The 18,281-nt window shown below is 35.7% G+C and overlaps 1 protein-coding gene across 2 annotated transcripts in view; it reads right to left on the bottom strand.

Moving 5' to 3' along the window:
• CLTC (clathrin heavy chain) overlaps positions 1-18,281 on the bottom strand; it is a 64,244-nt gene that overhangs the window by 29,158 nt on the left and 16,805 nt on the right. For both annotated transcript variants that reach the window (XM_004747264.3, XM_004747265.3), the window contains exons 2-8: positions 14,752-14,959; positions 11,514-11,782; positions 10,887-11,048; positions 7,812-7,925; positions 7,213-7,386; positions 3,615-3,812; positions 2,471-2,671 (exon numbers count right to left, since the gene is read on the bottom strand). In XM_004747264.3, coding sequence (XP_004747321.1) covers positions 2,471-2,671; positions 3,615-3,812; positions 7,213-7,386; positions 7,812-7,925; positions 10,887-11,048; positions 11,514-11,782; positions 14,752-14,959 — 1,326 coding nt within the window. The remainder of the gene's footprint in view (positions 1-2,470; positions 2,672-3,614; positions 3,813-7,212; positions 7,387-7,811; positions 7,926-10,886; positions 11,049-11,513; positions 11,783-14,751; positions 14,960-18,281) is intronic.

Genomic DNA, 18,281 nt, shown 5'->3' with positions numbered 1-18,281 from the left:
ACAGGCACTTACAATTGTCCCAGAATATATTATAAATATGCAAGGGTTGTGGTTAGTAAAGACTCTTCATCTTGTATTCACAGCACTGTCTCAGCAGAATTCTCCACACATTCTACTTAAGGATAAAAGGCCCACCAAGACTTCATTCATACTTATAGATATAACCAACTACTTTGTTAGGAAGAGGTACCTAAAAAGTAGAATCCTGTACTTCTATCTTTTATGAATATTCAGATCATCAGATCAACATGGCCCCAATTTTTAATGTAATGTTATAAAATAAAAATTTAATATTTAAGGAGTCAGATGAGGCTTACCCTAAGGACCCTTCTTAAAATTAAGGTATAATCTGGGGCGCCTGGATGGCTCAGTGGGTTAATCTGCTGCCTTCGGCTCAGGTCATGATCTCAGGGTCCTGGGATCGAGTCCCGCATCAGGCTCTCTGCTCAGCGGGGAGCCTGCTTCCTCCTCTCTCTCTGCCTGCCTCTCTGCCTACTTGTGATCTCTCTCTGTCAAATAAATAAATAAAATCTTTAAAAAAAAAATTAAGGTATAATCTGTATGTCTATGGGATCTAAGCTCCATTATAATTTTGACTTTTAGATCTAAGGTCGCAAAGCAGAACATACTAATTTTACAGGGACTGAGATAAAAACTTTAGAATTTTTAGGTGGTATACAAGCAAATACCCTCCTCTGTACTATTCAGACTGCATCAGTCAGCTGCCCAATCCGGAAAACAGCTTCCCTAAGAGTTTTGATTTATATACTAGAGTTGATTTTCTACTTTTAATGGTTATGTCAGAGAATAGCATTTATCACTGAGAGGTAAAAAGTTCTACTGGAGTCTATACCTCTTAACTGAACATGCTAACTAGTACAGAGCTGACCAGTATCCTTTTACCATAAATAAATCCCATACAACCATTTTCACAAAAAAGGTAATGATACCTAAAAAGCTTTCACATAGCTATATAGGTCAACTCAGTTACCTTGGCTGTTCCCATTCTCTCTTAACTTAAACAATTAGAACAGACCTCAAATACTCGCTAGTATGGCTAGTAACTATTCTTCAGCAATGACTCCTGTCCAAGCATCCCAACTCTGAAGCACTATTCTCCAGTATCCCATAAGACTGCTAGAAGCTGGGTCAAGAAACAAGGACTTAGAATTAGTAATGTAAAAATATTATCAGTAAACACTAAAACTGAAAGGTATAATTATATTAAAAGTTATTCACTACCAGAGTATTTTAAACAGTACCACCTCAGGTCCTGATATAAGACAGAGTAATTCAATACTACCACTTTGTTGAAAAAGGTTTTTTATGGTGGACTGAAAGGAATAATGCCACCAAGCAACTTTTTAAACTTGTGAGCTGCCTTACAAATAAGCAACATTTTCCATAATGTGCTCAAGAAACACAGTGCTATTAACTGCTTTGTGTAAAAAGAAATTGCTAGGCAAATACAAAAAATACAGGGAAACCCTACAGAAAAGAAAGCTGGTTAAGAACAAATTTTAAAGAGTCAAATTTAAATAAATTTCAAGAAACTAGTTAAATATTTTTCCATGTAATTGAGAATCCCTACCACTGTTAATTAGATAGCCCTGAAGTTTTGTAACTTATCAACAATCGTTCAACATTTCATGTTTCCCTTGCACATCCAAACACTTGTTACTAGTAGCAAATACAACAATTTTGATAATACTTGGGTATTTCTAAAAGATGTATTTGTAAGGTTGAAACTACTGTGTATATCAAGTATGGGATGTGAGATAAAAGAATATATAACCTATGTCCAAAAGAGTCTTACATATGTTGACCATATGCATATATGTGTATGTATACTGAAGTAAGCATCTCATACCAAAATTTTCCAAAAGCAAAAGGATAGCAATTTACAAAAAAAAAAAAAAAAAAAAAAAAAGATAGCAATTTGCTTCCAGGTTAGTACTCTTAAGCACCAAGCAAGAATCCTGGATTCCATTTAAAAAACCGAACAAAGGGGCGCCTGGGTGGCTCAGTGGGTTAAAGCCTCTGCCTTCAGCTCAGGTCATAATCCCAGGGTCCTGGGATCGAGACCCGCATCAGGCTCTCTGCTCGGCAGGGAGCCTACTCCGCAGCCCCCCCGCCCCGGTCTGCCCCTCTGCCTGCCTCTCTGCCACTTGTGATCTCTCTCTCTCTGTGTCAAATAAATAAATAAAATCTTTAAAAAAAAACAAAAAACAAAACAAAACAAAAAACAAACAAAAAAACTAACAAAGATACCCTATCTCAACACGACATAAAAGTTAAATACATTTTCAAAAAGGTAGTAAGTTAATGCATCTCATACAATGTCTGTCCTTGTTCTGTTCCTATAAGTAGTAAATAATGGGCATTTTGGTGCAGCCTAGATGTTTCTAACTTGCTACCATGGTATTTAAATATGATCAAAGCAAAAGTATGTTAACATAAGTTTATGTACCTTATCTTCTTTTAACCATTTCTCCAAAAGCTGTTTCCGTCCTTGCTGAAGTACAGGTCTACACAGTTCTAAGGATTCGTACTTGTTTAGCTGACCCTGGTCCAAAAGAATTCCAAAATATTGAAGTAGAGGAGAAGTTTGACCAGGCTGGGCTGGGACACTCTGGAACCGACGGATAGTGTCTGGGGTACGAAGGATTCCCTTTAAGAAAGAGAAATGTGCAAGACTCCTTTTAAAGGTGATCCAACATTACACTAATAACTCCAAGGATCTCTTGAGTCAATCTTAAAAGCATGACCTCATCTACCAATAACAAATTTCAAATGTTCCATACACTAAATAGCAAAGATTCAGTCAGTATCTGTCACACATCTGGTTCAAGGTTGTAAAATTACTCAGAATCAGAAATATATCAATCCAATTACAATACCAATGTGTAAGAGAACAGCTTAATCGTAAAGCAGTTATGGCTGGCTGTTGTTGCAGGTTCACATTAAGTGCAAACTTTGTACTGATTGGGGTATAGAGTGTTAATTCAGTCCAACATTACAGTAAGGTGGTGAGAATAAATTCAGCTACAATTTTTTTTTTTTTTTTTTTTTAAAGATTTTATTTATTTATTTGACAGAGAGAAATCACAAGTAGATGGAGAGGCAGGCAGAGAGAGAGAGAGAGGGAAGCAGGCTCCCCACTGAGCAGGGAGCCCGATGTGGGACTCGATCTCAGGACTCTGAGATCATGACCTGAGCCGAAGGCAGCGGCTTAACCCACTGAGCCACCCAGGCGCCCTCAGCTACAATTTCAGACAATCTTCTTACCATAAACTAAATAGGATCTATTTAATTTTGAAGTTTAGAAATAAAAATCAGTAGCTATCACTGATGAGGGTAAACAGTGTTATAACTAATTGAACATTATTACATCTATGTAAATCATAGCTAGCTAGATCTACATAATCTGACACTGAGTTTTAAAGAGCTAACCAAGTCTAGAGGCATTGACAAGTAACTTATACTACAGGAAAATGCAACCTAAAAAGGGTTAGTTTCTCTGTGAGAGAGCTGGTTCCACTTCTAACATTATTAGAAACAGAACATATTAACATGAATCCCATCATGGCAATTTCATTTCCCTAACTATTTACCTTTGGTGCATTGGCAGCTACCTTTGCTGCCTCTGAGTAATTTCCCTGGGCAAAAAGAGCATTAAATTTCCGGGCAAAGAGTTCTTCAGCACCAGCTAAGTTGTTACGTACAGCCATTCTCAGAGCCAAATCAGGATTTTGTAGGACATTGGTGATATAAGGAATTATGTTTTCTTCTTCCACACATACTGACAGAACCTGCAATTTAAAGATTGATGAATAGCTGCAATGTAGTCATTTGGATATCAATGATACAAAATTTGTTTAGAGCTGTTTACTACTGAGTCATAAAAGATAATGAAATTGTGACAACTGCATTCTTGTTGCCATAAATAAATTTTAAAAAACTGAAGGGCACCTGGGTGGCTCAGTCAGTTAAGAGTCTCAATCTTGATTTCCCGCTCAGGTCATCATCTCAAGGTAATGAGATAGAGCCCCGTGTTGGACTCCATGCTGAAGTGTGTAACCTGCTTTGAGAGTCTCTCTCTCTCCTCCTCAGCCCCTTCCCCCTGCTCATGCACATGCATGCATACATGCACCCTCTCTCAAAACAAAAAAACACCCCTGAGGATAAAAATATATTATATGTTTATAAAAAATTAAAAAAAAAAATTAAAAAACCACCGCCCAGGAGAAAGAAGACTAAGGGTTGGTAATCCATTTGGGGATTCTTAAAACATGGCCATATTTATAATATAAATACAATATTTATAATATAAATAACCACCTATTTTATACTATCTCCACACTGTCTGAACTAATTGCTTTGCAATCATCCATTCATTCGTAACATGGTTAATGTCAAAATTTAGGCCCCATTCAGTTGAGCTCCAAAAGGCAGCTCTCTATGTGGTTTATCGATTCTTGGGAGAGAGTCTGGACAATCTATAGGATTATGAAAAAGCTCTGCAATCTCAATGAAATCTAGGGCTCATCTGGAAGAAGCTTAAGGTATATTCCTTTTAACTCTAGGATTTTTTTTAACAAGGATTTTCAGTAATTTTAATTCCATTTACACTCCTAGAGACCAGATTATATACTCAATGAGGGGAGGGAATCACTGAATCTTCAAGCACCTAATATACTGCAACACATGCAGTAGATGCTTTATAAATGTAGCATCAGTAAAGAGCACTTGGAGAATAGTTTCTTACCCTTAATTCTCCTTAAAAAGAAAAAAAAAAATCACTGTCACAGAATTCTGCCCTACTTGCCTAAATTCTAAATTACTCTCAACTGACATGAGAAAGGGAGCCTTCACTTCACTACTTACATATCCATTCCTCTCCCCTATACCAGATCTGGTTATACACCTCAGCTTACAAACATATTATCCCAACAAGCACTTCTCATACTGGAATTTCTCATCTGTTTCTCAGTCACTACGCCACATAAGGACAGGCACTTACCTTTCCTTAGTTGTATTATTAGCACCAGACTGTTTTGCCTGAAATAAACGCTTGATATTTGTTAAGTAAATGAAAATGGGAAATTTCTGTGCCAGTACTAACAAGAATCAAAACACAATCTGAGAATTCAATAATCAAAAGAGACAGGTAACAGTGTACCCTGTCTGTTCTATTTTTCCTTTTGAGAAAAATGAATAAATTTTAACTTCTAAATGCTTTCACTTCTACAGGTCAGAGGGACCCCTCCCCAGCTCCAGGACTTCGGCTATCCTCTATCTGCCTCATGTCATTCTACTACAAATTAAGACATTAAAGGAAGGAGTAATTACTTGTTCTTTATAGTCATTTGCATTCCAGACCCTCACCCTTAATTTAATGCTTAGCTCCCAGGAAAAATAAGGAAGATGAACAAATCCAGTTCCAGTTACAGTCTGAAGCTTCCTAATAATTGCTATGCCTTCGTCTTTCCCAAACACCAAATCCACAGATTCATCTTTATCCTATTTTACTGTTCTAGCAGATTTCTAGCAACCAGTACTCAATATCTACAGGGGACAGAGAAGGTTCCTCTACCTCTAAAGTCAAGTTCAGAATTTAAGCTACATACTGGCAAAAATGTCACAAGAACACTTGTGACAGTTTTTGTTTTTTTTTTAAGCTTTTGATTTTTAAACCAATAGAAACCACAAACTCATTCCTTTAGGGCATATGCCCAGCAGCAACTGACTTTGACCAAAGACCAGAGGAAATGACTTAAGGCCTAAGGTCCCTATAAACACCCATCTCCCTACTCAAAGGAACTGGCCCAGAAAATTTGTTGGGAAGGAGAATCATCAGTAAGTTCTCAGAATCAGAGTTACAAATGGCAAATATATATGGTGAAATTTTCCCAGATACTTTATTACCTTAAAAATATCAGCATGGTAACAGAAATAAGGAGGTCTTTAGTTTAACAACTTCATAATTAAATTATCACTAACTAGTTCACCAAAAGGCCAACTCATTCCTGATTTTTCTAAGAGAGACCCATTCAACTGAATACATGAAAGCTACTGAATTTTTAAAGTTGTTTAGTGCCAAGACATTGACTGGTATAGAAATACAATTTTTTTAAAAAGCCCCTTTCTAACGAAGAGTAGTGACTGAAGCAGTTAAACAAGCAATTGTAATTCATTGTGATAGATGTAGAAGAGGAGAGCTACCTAAATTCTGGCAGTATAAAGCCTAAGCACCTAATCAGGTGTGGAGATCAGACAGGGAATGGACAGACAGGGAAAGACTCCCTTTCTCTACAGGATCTGCTTCTTTACATACATACCACTTTCCAGAAATTAACAGAACAAAGGTGGAGGGGAACCTATCTGCTTCCTTTGCTTACTATCTGGGAAAACTACTAATTTGAAAAGCAAGAAAAAGGCAAGACCAGTAATAGTACTGCTTGAAATTTTAAACCATTTTTTAGAAAATAAGATACCTCCTGGTGGAATATTTTTGATCACGCTAAAATATTAAGAAAACAGAAAATGAATTGCTTCTGACAATTTCAGAATAAGTAATACTTCCCCTATCTAATTGGATAAGTTTCCAGGTACCCCGCAATAGCTATTGTAACACAGCACTTTCCAACATTAAATATTTAATAACAGGAAAAGAGATGTAGAAAGAATTCTTTCCCCAGGAGTTGATTAACTGACTTAGCAATCACAAAACGAAAAAACCTATTAAAAAAAAGCAAAACCACCTGCCAAATGTGACCCTAATAGTTTTGCATGGAGAGTCATTTTTTTTTTTAATGACTTATTTATTTGATTGCAGGAAGGGTCAGAGGAAAAGACTCTTCAAGCAGAATCCCTGCTGAGTACAGAGAGCCCTACTTGATCCCCAGATCATGCAATCCATGAGATGGACCTGAGCTGAAATCATGAGCCGAACAACTAAAAGACTAAGGCCACCCAGGCACCCAAGAAATATTTCTTTTGACAATAAAGACAGATAAACACAATCCTAAGTGGCTATGTGTCAAATAGTTTCTCTTTGAATCAGGACCAAAGGGAGACTTTTTACCATGTGCTTCTGTATTTTTATGTGTATATTATTTCTGACATCCAAACCATTTGCTTTTTGGGAAGAAAAAGCAAAGTTCATGGTAGTTTTATTTCACTGCTTAATTTGTTTCAAGATTTCCTTACTTGTCCCTTTCTGTTGACTCCAATTATTCCAGCTGTAGCTTCATGCGGTGCAGTAACAAAGATTGTTTCTCCACTGATTCTATTCATGTAGATACAGGTACCAGTCTCAAGATCATAGAGGTGGATATAACCATACTTAGTAATCAAGAATACTACATCATGCTTTTCACTAATCTGTACAAAGAAAATCAACAATTCAGTAAAATCATGAATTTACAGAGAGAAAAATTAATTCATTTCCATTTTAGAGACGCTAAATTCTAGAACTTTGACAAGAGGCTTATATGAGAAATATATATGGTTTCCTCATTTCTATTGCCATTTACTACCCCAAGTTCTTACAATTAACAAAGAGTATAAGTAAAATGTATAAAAGAGAAACATAATTTTGAACTTAGGAAACCCAGTTTATTCATTACATGAAAATTAAGAACACTTCTTTACAAAGGAGCACTAATAAACTTTACTACTGAATAAAGGGTATTTTTCTAAGCACTACTAAATTACACTGACTGTGAGTAGCAGTTTGGGGATTAATTTTGTTTGGGTATTAATTTGGAGGAGAGATTTTAAAAGTCCATTTGTTTTGCTTAAAATACCTGCATTGCAACAGGAAAGTCATTTTGTGCTTCTGGAGGGAAGAAAACATCCACTGCCTTCTTTGGAAAGGGCTGGTTTCCTGTAGGTGGTGTGCCAACTTCAATGATATGTAACTGTTTAAAAGAAAATAAAATTGATACAGATCTCTCATTCAGTAGTTGATCATCACAGCAACTTTATTTGTAGCCCCACACTGAAAACAACCAAAATGTTCTAAAATAGGTGAATATTAAACTATGGTACAATTACACTATGGAATACTCCTTAGTAACAATAATGTTAAAAATTCTTGTGGACATTACGCCAGGTGAAAAAAAAAATGCCAATCTCAAAGTGGCACATGTTATACAGTTCTACTCATGGAGCATTCTTGAAGTGATAGTATTACACAAATGGAGAGTAAATTAGTAGGCAGGAGTTTGAGACACTGGGGAAGCAGAGGAATCCGTGGTGATAGAACAGTATATATCACGAATTTACTCCTGTTAAATGACATAGAATGATACAATTGTACCAATGTCAATTTCTGGTTTTTCAAATGTACTGTAGCTATGCAAGATGTAACCAAAAACTAGGTAAAAAACAGAGGGCTCTCTCTGTACTGCCTTTGTGGCCTCCTATGTATTCTTTTAAGATAAAAACTTTTAAAAAGCTAACTGAATAGCTAGAGGGAATCACACCTCAATCTACCATAAATTAAGGGCACAGAATGGTAATATATGACCCAGGAAGGTACTTTCTCATCGTTTCCAATTATAATTTACTCTTTCCAAATAGAATTCTAACTTAAGTTGTTAAATTTTTCTCTACCTATACATCTCTCTAACACAGATGGAAAGTATATACCTAAGTTGGTTCTCTAATCACATATACCTCATGGATGAGAACATTTTGGTTCAAAATATCTGATGCTGCATATCAGCCAGGCAAGAAAAGTAAAAAAAAAAGAAAAAGAAAGAAAGAAAAAAACTCAATAAAAGAGCATTATATATTTAGCGTAGTCATGTCAGGAACAGACTCAAATAAAAAACAGTACAGTTTTCAAGATACATACCATACGAAAATCGTAGGGTCTCATCTTTCATTAGATTAAGTATCCATACTGAAAAGAGTGGTTTTCTTTCAAAAGCTATGGCAAACTATAGCAGAAAACACAGCTATCTTCCAAAAGCCATGGTAGAGTACAAAAGATAAAGCATTCAAGAACCTATACAGGTTCTTCCCTATGACCCTGCAATTGCACTACTGGTATTTACTCCAAAGATACAGATATAGTGAAAAGAAGGGCCATCTCTACCCCAATGTTTATAGTAGCAATGGCCACGGTCGCCAAACTGTGGAAAGAACCAAGATGCCCTTCAACAGACGAATGGATAAGGAAGATGTGGTCCATATACCCTATGGAGTACTATGCCTCCATCAGAAAGGATGAATACCCAACTTTTGTAGCAACGTGGACAGGACTGGAGGAGATTATGCTGAGTGAAATAAGTCAAGCAGAGAGAGTCAATTATCATATGGTTTCACTTATTTGTGAAGCATAACAAATAGCATGGAGGACAAGGTGAGTTAGAGAGGAGAAGGGAGTTGAGGGAAATTGGAAGGGGAAGTGAACCATGAGAGACTATGGACTCTGAAAAACAATCTGAGGGTTTTGAAGGGGCGGGGGTGGAAGGCTGGGGGAACCAGGTGGTGGGTATTGGAGAGGGCACCAATTGCATGGAGCACTGGGTGTGGTGCAAAAACAATGAATACTGTTAGGCTGAAAATAAATTTTAAAAATTAAAAAAAAATTTTTTAAAGACTAAAAATAAAATAAAATAATAAAAATAAAGTAGTGCTTAAAAAAAAAAAAAGAACCTACACAGATTTTCAGATACTAGAAAAATGACATTGAAGTTTTTTCCCAGTAGGACTTTTCAAAATATATCTCAGCTTTATGTCTTAAGGATAATATCTGACTTCTAAAACTTAGTGTCTCTTCGTGAAATTCAATCAATTTAGACCAAAATACCAATGTTTTCTCCCATCCCAGTACTAACCAGGCCCAATCTTGCTTAGCTTCCAAGATCAGAGGAAAATGAGCGTGTTCAGGGTGGTATGGCTATCTTCACCATATTAAGAGGCTGACTGGATCATTCCTCAGTTCAGGGATTCTTATTCTGAAATTCTATGCAGAATTTTAACTTCCCATGCATCCATTCCCTCACTGCTAAGAAGATATGGATTTCAAGCCACCTCTATCTTAATTTTTTTTAACTACTTACGGAAGACTTCAGAGATTCTACTCTGGCAGTTACAACGACAGCTAAACTGAGTTGCCAGGGCCAGGAGTACCAACTGCGGCATCCAAGTGCAGGCACTGTAGCAGGTGAATCCTCAGACTTCTGTGTCAGGGCTTTTGGCTAGGAACATGGCTACTGCCCATTCTCTCTTATTCCTCCTCATTTTTTCCCAAAGCCTGGTCCTTAACCTTCCTAGCAAATTATAAACTATCTGTTATCTTTTCACTAAACTTTTTATAATCTAGTCAACCAGGCTTTGTTTGTATTATAACTAAGAACCTCAAGATATAAAGTACTTCAATTTGTCCAGGTGATTCCAATGTATAGCCAGGGTTGAGAAGCTGACTTAAGATATTACTCAAATTGTGGTCCAAATCTATCTAGTTACCTAGGGCATTCAAAATATAGATGATGGGCTCCACTTACTAAGTCACACTCTCTAGATATAAGGCAAACAAACGTACATTGTAGCAACCTTAATTCTTATACACAGTATTGAGAAACATCAAACTAAGGCCTTTGGTAAAGATAAGCAAAATAAAGTGTCACTATAAACAGCTGATATAAAAAAGTTGTTAAAGAACATTATTCATTTTAGAGAACTATCACAAGAAAACATTATTTAGATAAGTATTACTAGAAGCAGAATTTAAAGTCGCCACAAATCTTTATATTAATAACAAATTAACAATGGAGAGAGAAGACTTTTGAAATTAGAGGACTAATTAAATTAGTAGAAAGACAAAGATAAGTTCTCCCTAAATAATAATTTGCGAAGCCAAAACTCACCTTCCCTCCAGCTTGACCCCGTACTGCAAAACAAAATAACGTAGATTCTTCTGCATTTCCTTCCATTTTAAACTGCGCAAAGCTAGCCGCATGTCCTTCAATGGGCTGAGACACTTTCCTATCTACAGAATACAGCTGCATAGCTCCCACCACACGATTTTGCTACAAAGGATCAAAAAGAACAAAATTTGGGGACCCAGTGAATCTATAACTCTCAGATTCATCAGCCAGTAAAATAATTAAAATGCTTTATATCACTTTTGGCAGGATTTATAATTCTTTATAAATTTAGTCTCTCCATGTAGATTTGACACCTCTTAATTTAAAATTTGGTTCCAACATTTTCTTAATAAAGCTTAACATGAATATTTAAAATGTGCCTCAGAAACAAGCATCTCTTTACACTATCTTGAAAAAAAAAATCACTTGGTAAGAGTATTCTGAAAACCTACATCAGTCTAGAGTCATTAAGCTAGCAACCTTTATTTCTTAAAAAAGAAAAAAATATGCTTTCAAAATAAGTCTGATTCACCAGGACTAAACATAGAAGACATAATTTTAAAATAAACTTCAGCCTGCTCATATTAATTCTCTTTACCTTTTATTAAACATCTAGAAAAACGTTACCTGTGCAGATATGCCAGTCAGAAGTAACCACTTTTGCTTTGCATCTGTACGATAATTGATAATCTGACACCCTGCAAGGCTAGAATGGCGATCAAACATTTTCACTGGCTGAGACTCTCCTTCCATACTCCAATGATAAACTGCATTATCCGTAACAAGAGCAACCGTATTCAAAGAGATCCATTTCCAAAAGGTGACATCATCAGTCATGGTATGGGCCTTCATTTTACTTTTCATTTCAATGTTAAATATCTGAAGAGTTTTCCCAGCTAAAAACAAAATTATGAATTATGAGTCATTAGGTAAGCAAACTTCAGGATAAATTATTATCTAGCTAGACTATCTCTAACAAGCTGTAACTTCAAAACAAAATGGTTCTATCAGGAGACTAGTAACAACAGAAGTCACACTGATAGAGCAACAACCTTTGAAGAGATAGCAGAGACTAAGCCAACAATCTATATCCATAGCTGAAGCAAAAACTACATTACCTCTACTAAGGACATTTTAAATAAATAGTATGACTTCTACGGAATTCTAAACCCCAAATGAAAATGAGTCTGAAGACTTAACAGTGATGGAAAACAAGCTGTAGCCTTCATGCTAATAATTAAGAATGTTTATGCATAAACTAAGTTAGTTGTAGGTACACAGAACAAAGCAAATCTGATACAAACACAGGGGGAAATGTCTACTTTTTAAAAGGCAATCATCCCCATCCAACCAGGTCCAGTGGAAACTGCCTATTTGGAGAAGGATCTACAACTCTGCCTTGTACTAAGCACATAAGAGAAGTACATGCTACATCTCATCAGGGAAAGGTAGAGGTGCAGGAAAAAAAAGGAGACAAAGGACAGTTTCAGATGCTGTTAATATGCTGGAAATACAAACAAAGTTCAAGCTTCATCCAATTAAGACAGCAAACAGTAAAAGAAGGATGAAATTTGCCTTGAGTGTTAAGAGTTCACGGAGTCAGATGCAAAGGCTTGTACTTATAATTTGAAATCCATCAGAATGAAAAGTGATTTGGTCTAAATCAACAGAGATCAAAGCCCACAGCATTCTCTAGGTTAGCTAATCCAGATTAGTCCTTAGAGACTAAATAAAACTCCATTCCTGAGCCAAAGAGAATCTGGCTCTTGAAAAACAAAAACTAAATTATAGTTGGGGTTGGGGGAGGGAGGTTGGGGTTGGCAGAATTGGACACAAAACATAAAAGAGTTTTGAACCATGATCCTTCTTACCACATGTAAAACTTCTTCCATAAGACAAAGAATGCTATTCCCATCCCACATAATATGTAAACCACAACCAGACTTGAACAATTGTTAAAAGTTATAGTCCTGTTTATAAAAAGAAGTGAAGGTTTAAAAATGGCTTCAGAGGGAAGCAGTATTTGGGAATGACTTACTTTTCTTTGCTGCCTTACCCAGCCTCTAGTTAACAGACTTTCTTATTTATTTTTACACAAAAGGGGTTGGAGTACATGTGTAGGGTGATTGGGCAGGAGGGCAAGATAACAGCTTAATTCCATAATATAGACATATAGGCACAAATCTATAATGCTATTATTACAGTGCTCTGAAAATCCTTTCAATTTATTCTTCTTATATAACAGGACAATAACTAATACAATCTAATTTAAGATAACTCACCATCTGCACACATAAGAAAGCATTAAGAAATGTGATAAGATAACAATAACATTAAAAATAGAAAAGAAATGTGAGAAAATTAAAACGATGGCCTTTTAGTAGAGAAGAGTGAGAGCTGCTAAGCAGTTGAATCTAAATTCTTTGAGGAGGCTAAAGGGAGCTTAATACCTTAAAGTATAACATATGTATCATTTAACAAAAGCAAGAAGCTTGCTGCCATAAAACATGTGGTCCTAGTGTGAAAGTTGGATCACCTTTCCTTAAGATAAGATCAACAACTCCTATCTTGGATATGTGATGATGATGTATTTATTTGACTATGCTTGCCTCCAACCCTGCATTTAATCTCCAATCAGTTTCACTACTAAATACAAATTATTTACAAATTCACTACTAAATACACTAGTAAATTTAAATTATGTGAAGAAAAACCTGTTTAAAAACCTAGCACCATTAACATCTCACCCACAAATTTATCAAGAAATTACTAGGAACCTGAACTCTTCCTACTACCAAGAAGAAAAACAAAGCAAAATAAAGACAATTAAATGCCTTTTTCAGAGTCAGCAAGCTTGTCACCTAGTCCTCTCAGAAACTTCTGTTTTAAAGTGTCAATTACATTCTCACTCTATAGTTCAAAGGAAAAAAAATAATACAGGCTTCCAGACAGTATGAATTTCTTTAAACTGCTCAGATGGATAGATTGTATGGTTCCCTACTGTGAGACCAAAAAGTTAGTCCGAATAAACTCTAACACCCTTGATTCCAAAGATTTAATATCCAAAGATTTAATATTCCAAAGATTTAATAACAATCAGTGTAAATTGAAGACTTTTATTTTTTTTTTTTTAAATTAGGCTCCATACCCAACAAGGTGGGTCTTGAAATCATGAGCCTAGATCAAGAGTCAGCTCCTGGGAGGCTCAGTGGGTTAAAAGCCTCTGTCATGATCCCAGAGTCCTGGGATCAAGCCCCACATCATGATCTCTGCTCAGCGGGGAGCCTGCTTCCTCCTCTCTCTCTGCCTGCTTCTCTGCCTACTTGTGATCTCTGTCAAATAAATAAATAAAATCTTTAAAAAAAAAAAGTCATTATGTTCTACCCATTGAGCCAGCCACTCACCCAATTCAAGACATTTTTAGAACTTGACATTCTAAATGAAATGCACACTTGAAGAATAAAAAAGAACAGCATAAATGATAAGTTTATCTTCCTAACAAAATTCTGCAATGTTTAAGTACTAATATTGAAAGTATATTTTATTCCAGAATATGAATCACTAATGTCTGGTCTTCTGTATATGGAGTTGTATTTTTAGCACAGCCTTGTCACACTGGAGGTACAAAATTTAAATTCTTTCAACCTAAAACTTAAAATTTTACCCATCTATGCTGAGGAGAAAGTAAGACATTTCACAGAAACATATGCCACTCCGTGAAAGCAGTTAAAATCAAATTTAGTAATATCTTTAACTTTGCAGATTTAACTAAATTTAATCAACACACTAAAAAAGGTAAATCCTAATTACTGTATCTGAATAAATTATACATAGGGAAAAAAAATATCCCCACAATCTTTTATACCTTTCAGTGCAATTACTTTGCTAGCTGGATTCATGATGGCGCTGTCTGCAGAAATTGGCCTTCGAATTGGATTGCTTGGGTCATTCATATCAATGATTACCACCTGAGCCTGCTCTCCTACTTTCTCTCGAATGCAGATGAATTTGTCTGACTCCATAGTTAGGGTACTGAAGCCAATGTTTGCTGGATTTATACCCAGGTTCTGGAGCTGGGGAAAAAAAACAAAATCATAATAAATCATGTTACAAAATGAATCAGAAAGACTTGATATTCATACATCGTCATCATTACAAATCCTCATTTAACCATTAATGCCTTAAGGTAAACAGTGACAACTCCACTACAAATGAGGCAACTGACAGCCAAATGATGGACCTTCTATTTTTTCAATAAATACGGCATTCAATTATTTTGTTATAACCTTATAGTTTTAACTAGAGATGTGTAACTCCAGGGTTAAAACTAAGAGGCAGAACAAGTACATAAAAGGGAAAAGGAGGGGATCTGAGATCACCAATGTTTCTTGGTTTAAGAATCTGCCCTCCCTTACCCACTTTAATATTTCACATGCACTGGACTTTAGGAATGAAAATTAAGATCACCATAAAAAGACTTAAAATTTCAGAGTTCTTATCTAAAGGAACTCAGACTAACAAAAGCACACAGACAAGTACACAATTAGCAATTCTTTGCAAAAAAATACCAAAACAAAGATATGTAAGAGGGACCTGTCACGGAAGGCCCACCACTAAGGGAATGTTCTCAAGGGAGGTCGACAGAATGTGCAACAGAAGCTTCCTTCTAAATACTAGGGCTCAGAGATGTGAAAGGGTAAATCTGCTAAGGGAAACAGAAGTACTTCTGTAAACACTGGATACAGACTATGAAAGGTTTGCAGAACAAAGAATTAATAGGTTTTAAAGTCAAGCAAGGGCCAGACTGATGAGCTAAATGTATCCCAGTAAGAATCCTGAATGTCTTGCACAGGCAAAGAAAGGTACTAAAGGGTTTTAACAAGGAAAATAATGGAATCTGATTTGCTTTGTATACTCAAAAGATATTATCGTATTTGCTAAGTAAATATAGAGGATCTAAAGACAGTAGGTCCCTGAAAACCTACTAAGTGTGTAAGATCAAAAGGCACTTGCTAGAAGGAGGGCTCTACCCTCCTTCATTAATGAGTTATTCATATTCTGGTTGACTAAATGTAGTATGACAGATTAAGTCCCACTAAAAAGTTACCAGCGGGTTTTTATTAGACTTGGCCAGACTAATTTTTTTTTTTTAATTTTCTCCAATGGAGAACAAGTTCACACAGAACAAAATACAGACAAAAATGAAAAAGCATGGGGGCAGGGCAGGAACACATCTTCCTTCTGCCCAAGTCACCCAGACACCAATTTCCTTCCTTCTCCTCAGAGACCACCACTGTCATTACTTTCTCATGGACTGGGTGAGCCAAGTTAATTGTATTTTATCTAAATTCTTCTGTCAAATTCTGCTAGTAGGTCTTAATTATAACCAGGCCAGGATCTGAATAAAATACAACATTAGATTATGACACTGCACTTTACTTTCACTTTCCTCTTATACCTTAATGACTGCAAGCACAACTAGTTATAATGTGTAGTTACAGTAACTTGGTTACTGAATACCAGGGCAAGGAGTCAAGTAATTGTTTAACTGTTAATACAAACATGGTAATAAAATAGATTAACTGGCTTTACAAACTCAAGTATACACTGCAACACAATGCAAGTATACAAGCTGTGAGATAAGTAATTTATAATAAATTTGGTTACAATAAACTTTATAAATTATTAATTTTCATTTCTTCCTGACTTTAACTTTATAGTAACCTTTAGGTCCAGAACTAATGAAGGAAGATAAATAAAAGAGGTCTCCAATCACATATAAAGGGACTGTGGATGGGCTTCCAGAGGCCAAGTTCTCCATCTAGTTTCAGAGGTATATTTTTCTGAGTGGATGGTCCTCAAACTCTTGTGAATTTAATCCAGTTACCCTTCTAATAATTGTGGAGAAAAAATTCCAATGACTCCCAGATCACCTAGAACTCTATGTGTAAAAGCAACACATCATCTTCTTAACTATTCTGTAAAATAAGAATTCTATATTTCTAAGTCACTACACCAAACAGTCACATAAGACAATTTTGAGGTTCAACTGTCACAGCTTAAGTCCTACAATGCTGAGAAAGAGAAAAATTAATAGTGTTAGTCAATTAGTAACTAACTGAATCCCAAATTATTCCTCAGGGGCAGGTGCAAGACAACTGTAAGAAAAGAAAACTAGTAGGAAAGACGGTAGAGGAAGGAAAAAAGAAAAACCAAGAAACTTTTGTTTCTTATTCCCAACTAGGTCTCCAAATAAATGCAGTCAAAAAAGCTGTTGTCAACAGTTAGCACTGACCTTCAGCCTCAGGAGAGGCTACTCTTGAGCTACGCTTTTTTGCAAGATTTGGTTACAAATGGGGGGGGGGGGTTTCACTCCTTGCAATCTACATAATCTCATGTCCTTTTCTCATTCTTCATTTACACATTCTACCAAGAAAGCTATGCATATGTATTTTTTATCTTCCCTACCATGAATGTACTACTGCTATTCAAAATACTTCATGTGAAACAGACATACATGCTATATTTAAAAAAACAAAATTAAACAAGAGGCAAGTGTCAAGCTCTCACCAATTTCACATATTTAAATATTTTTTTAAAAGCACACTTAAATAATGTCCATTTATACTACTATACAGGAAATTGCTCCCTCCTGAAAAGCTTCTCCCAGTTGTTAGAATAAGTGGCAGAACTTCAAGTGATGTATTCCTTTGTCTCTATCAAATACAAAACTGTATTTTCTTCCATTTCTTCAAATAAGGTCAGTAAGATTTTTTTCCCCACTAGTGATACTTTTCAGTGAAAGTGCTCAGAACACTCATCAATTCTTCCATATTCACAAAAGGGAAACATCCCAAAACACATAGTAATAGGACAAGACACCATCATTAACAGCAATTTCGGGTTATAGTAGATAATTATGTCTACTAATATCTGTACAGATAAAAACTTCTAAAAATGTTTTTTAAAAGGTTTTATTTTCAAAATCACACACAAACTAACCATAAAAACTTCTTAAGTTAATTATAAAGGTCTGATGGTACAGGAGACGTATTACCGGAAATTTAAGTGGGTGACTTTTCATAGTATACCCTTTCAAACTGTTGGAATATCTACCACAGAAGTTGTGCAACAAACTACTAATAAACTCAGAGGATGTGTAAGAGTCTCCAAACTTGCAGCTATTTTCAGAGGATAACAATAATATCCAAATTCTGGTTACATTTTTTATACCCTCAATTGACAAGATGTTGCTACTACTAAAGCTGGGGATATTCTGTCTTGCTATATGCTTGAAAATTTCTAGTAAAAATTTTTTTAACTTCAAAAAATTTCTACTTTCTGATTATAAATTAAAAAGCATAAATATGGAATCAACAAACTTGGGTCCAAGAA

This window comes from Mustela putorius, unplaced genomic scaffold, assembly GCF_011764305.1.
Source record: "Mustela putorius furo isolate JIRA1106 unplaced genomic scaffold, ASM1176430v1.1 tig00003962_pilon_pilon_pilon, whole genome shotgun sequence".
In the NCBI taxonomy this organism is placed as follows: domain Eukaryota; kingdom Metazoa; phylum Chordata; class Mammalia; order Carnivora; family Mustelidae; genus Mustela; species Mustela putorius.
This window is presented reverse-complemented; position numbering and strand designations above follow the sequence as displayed.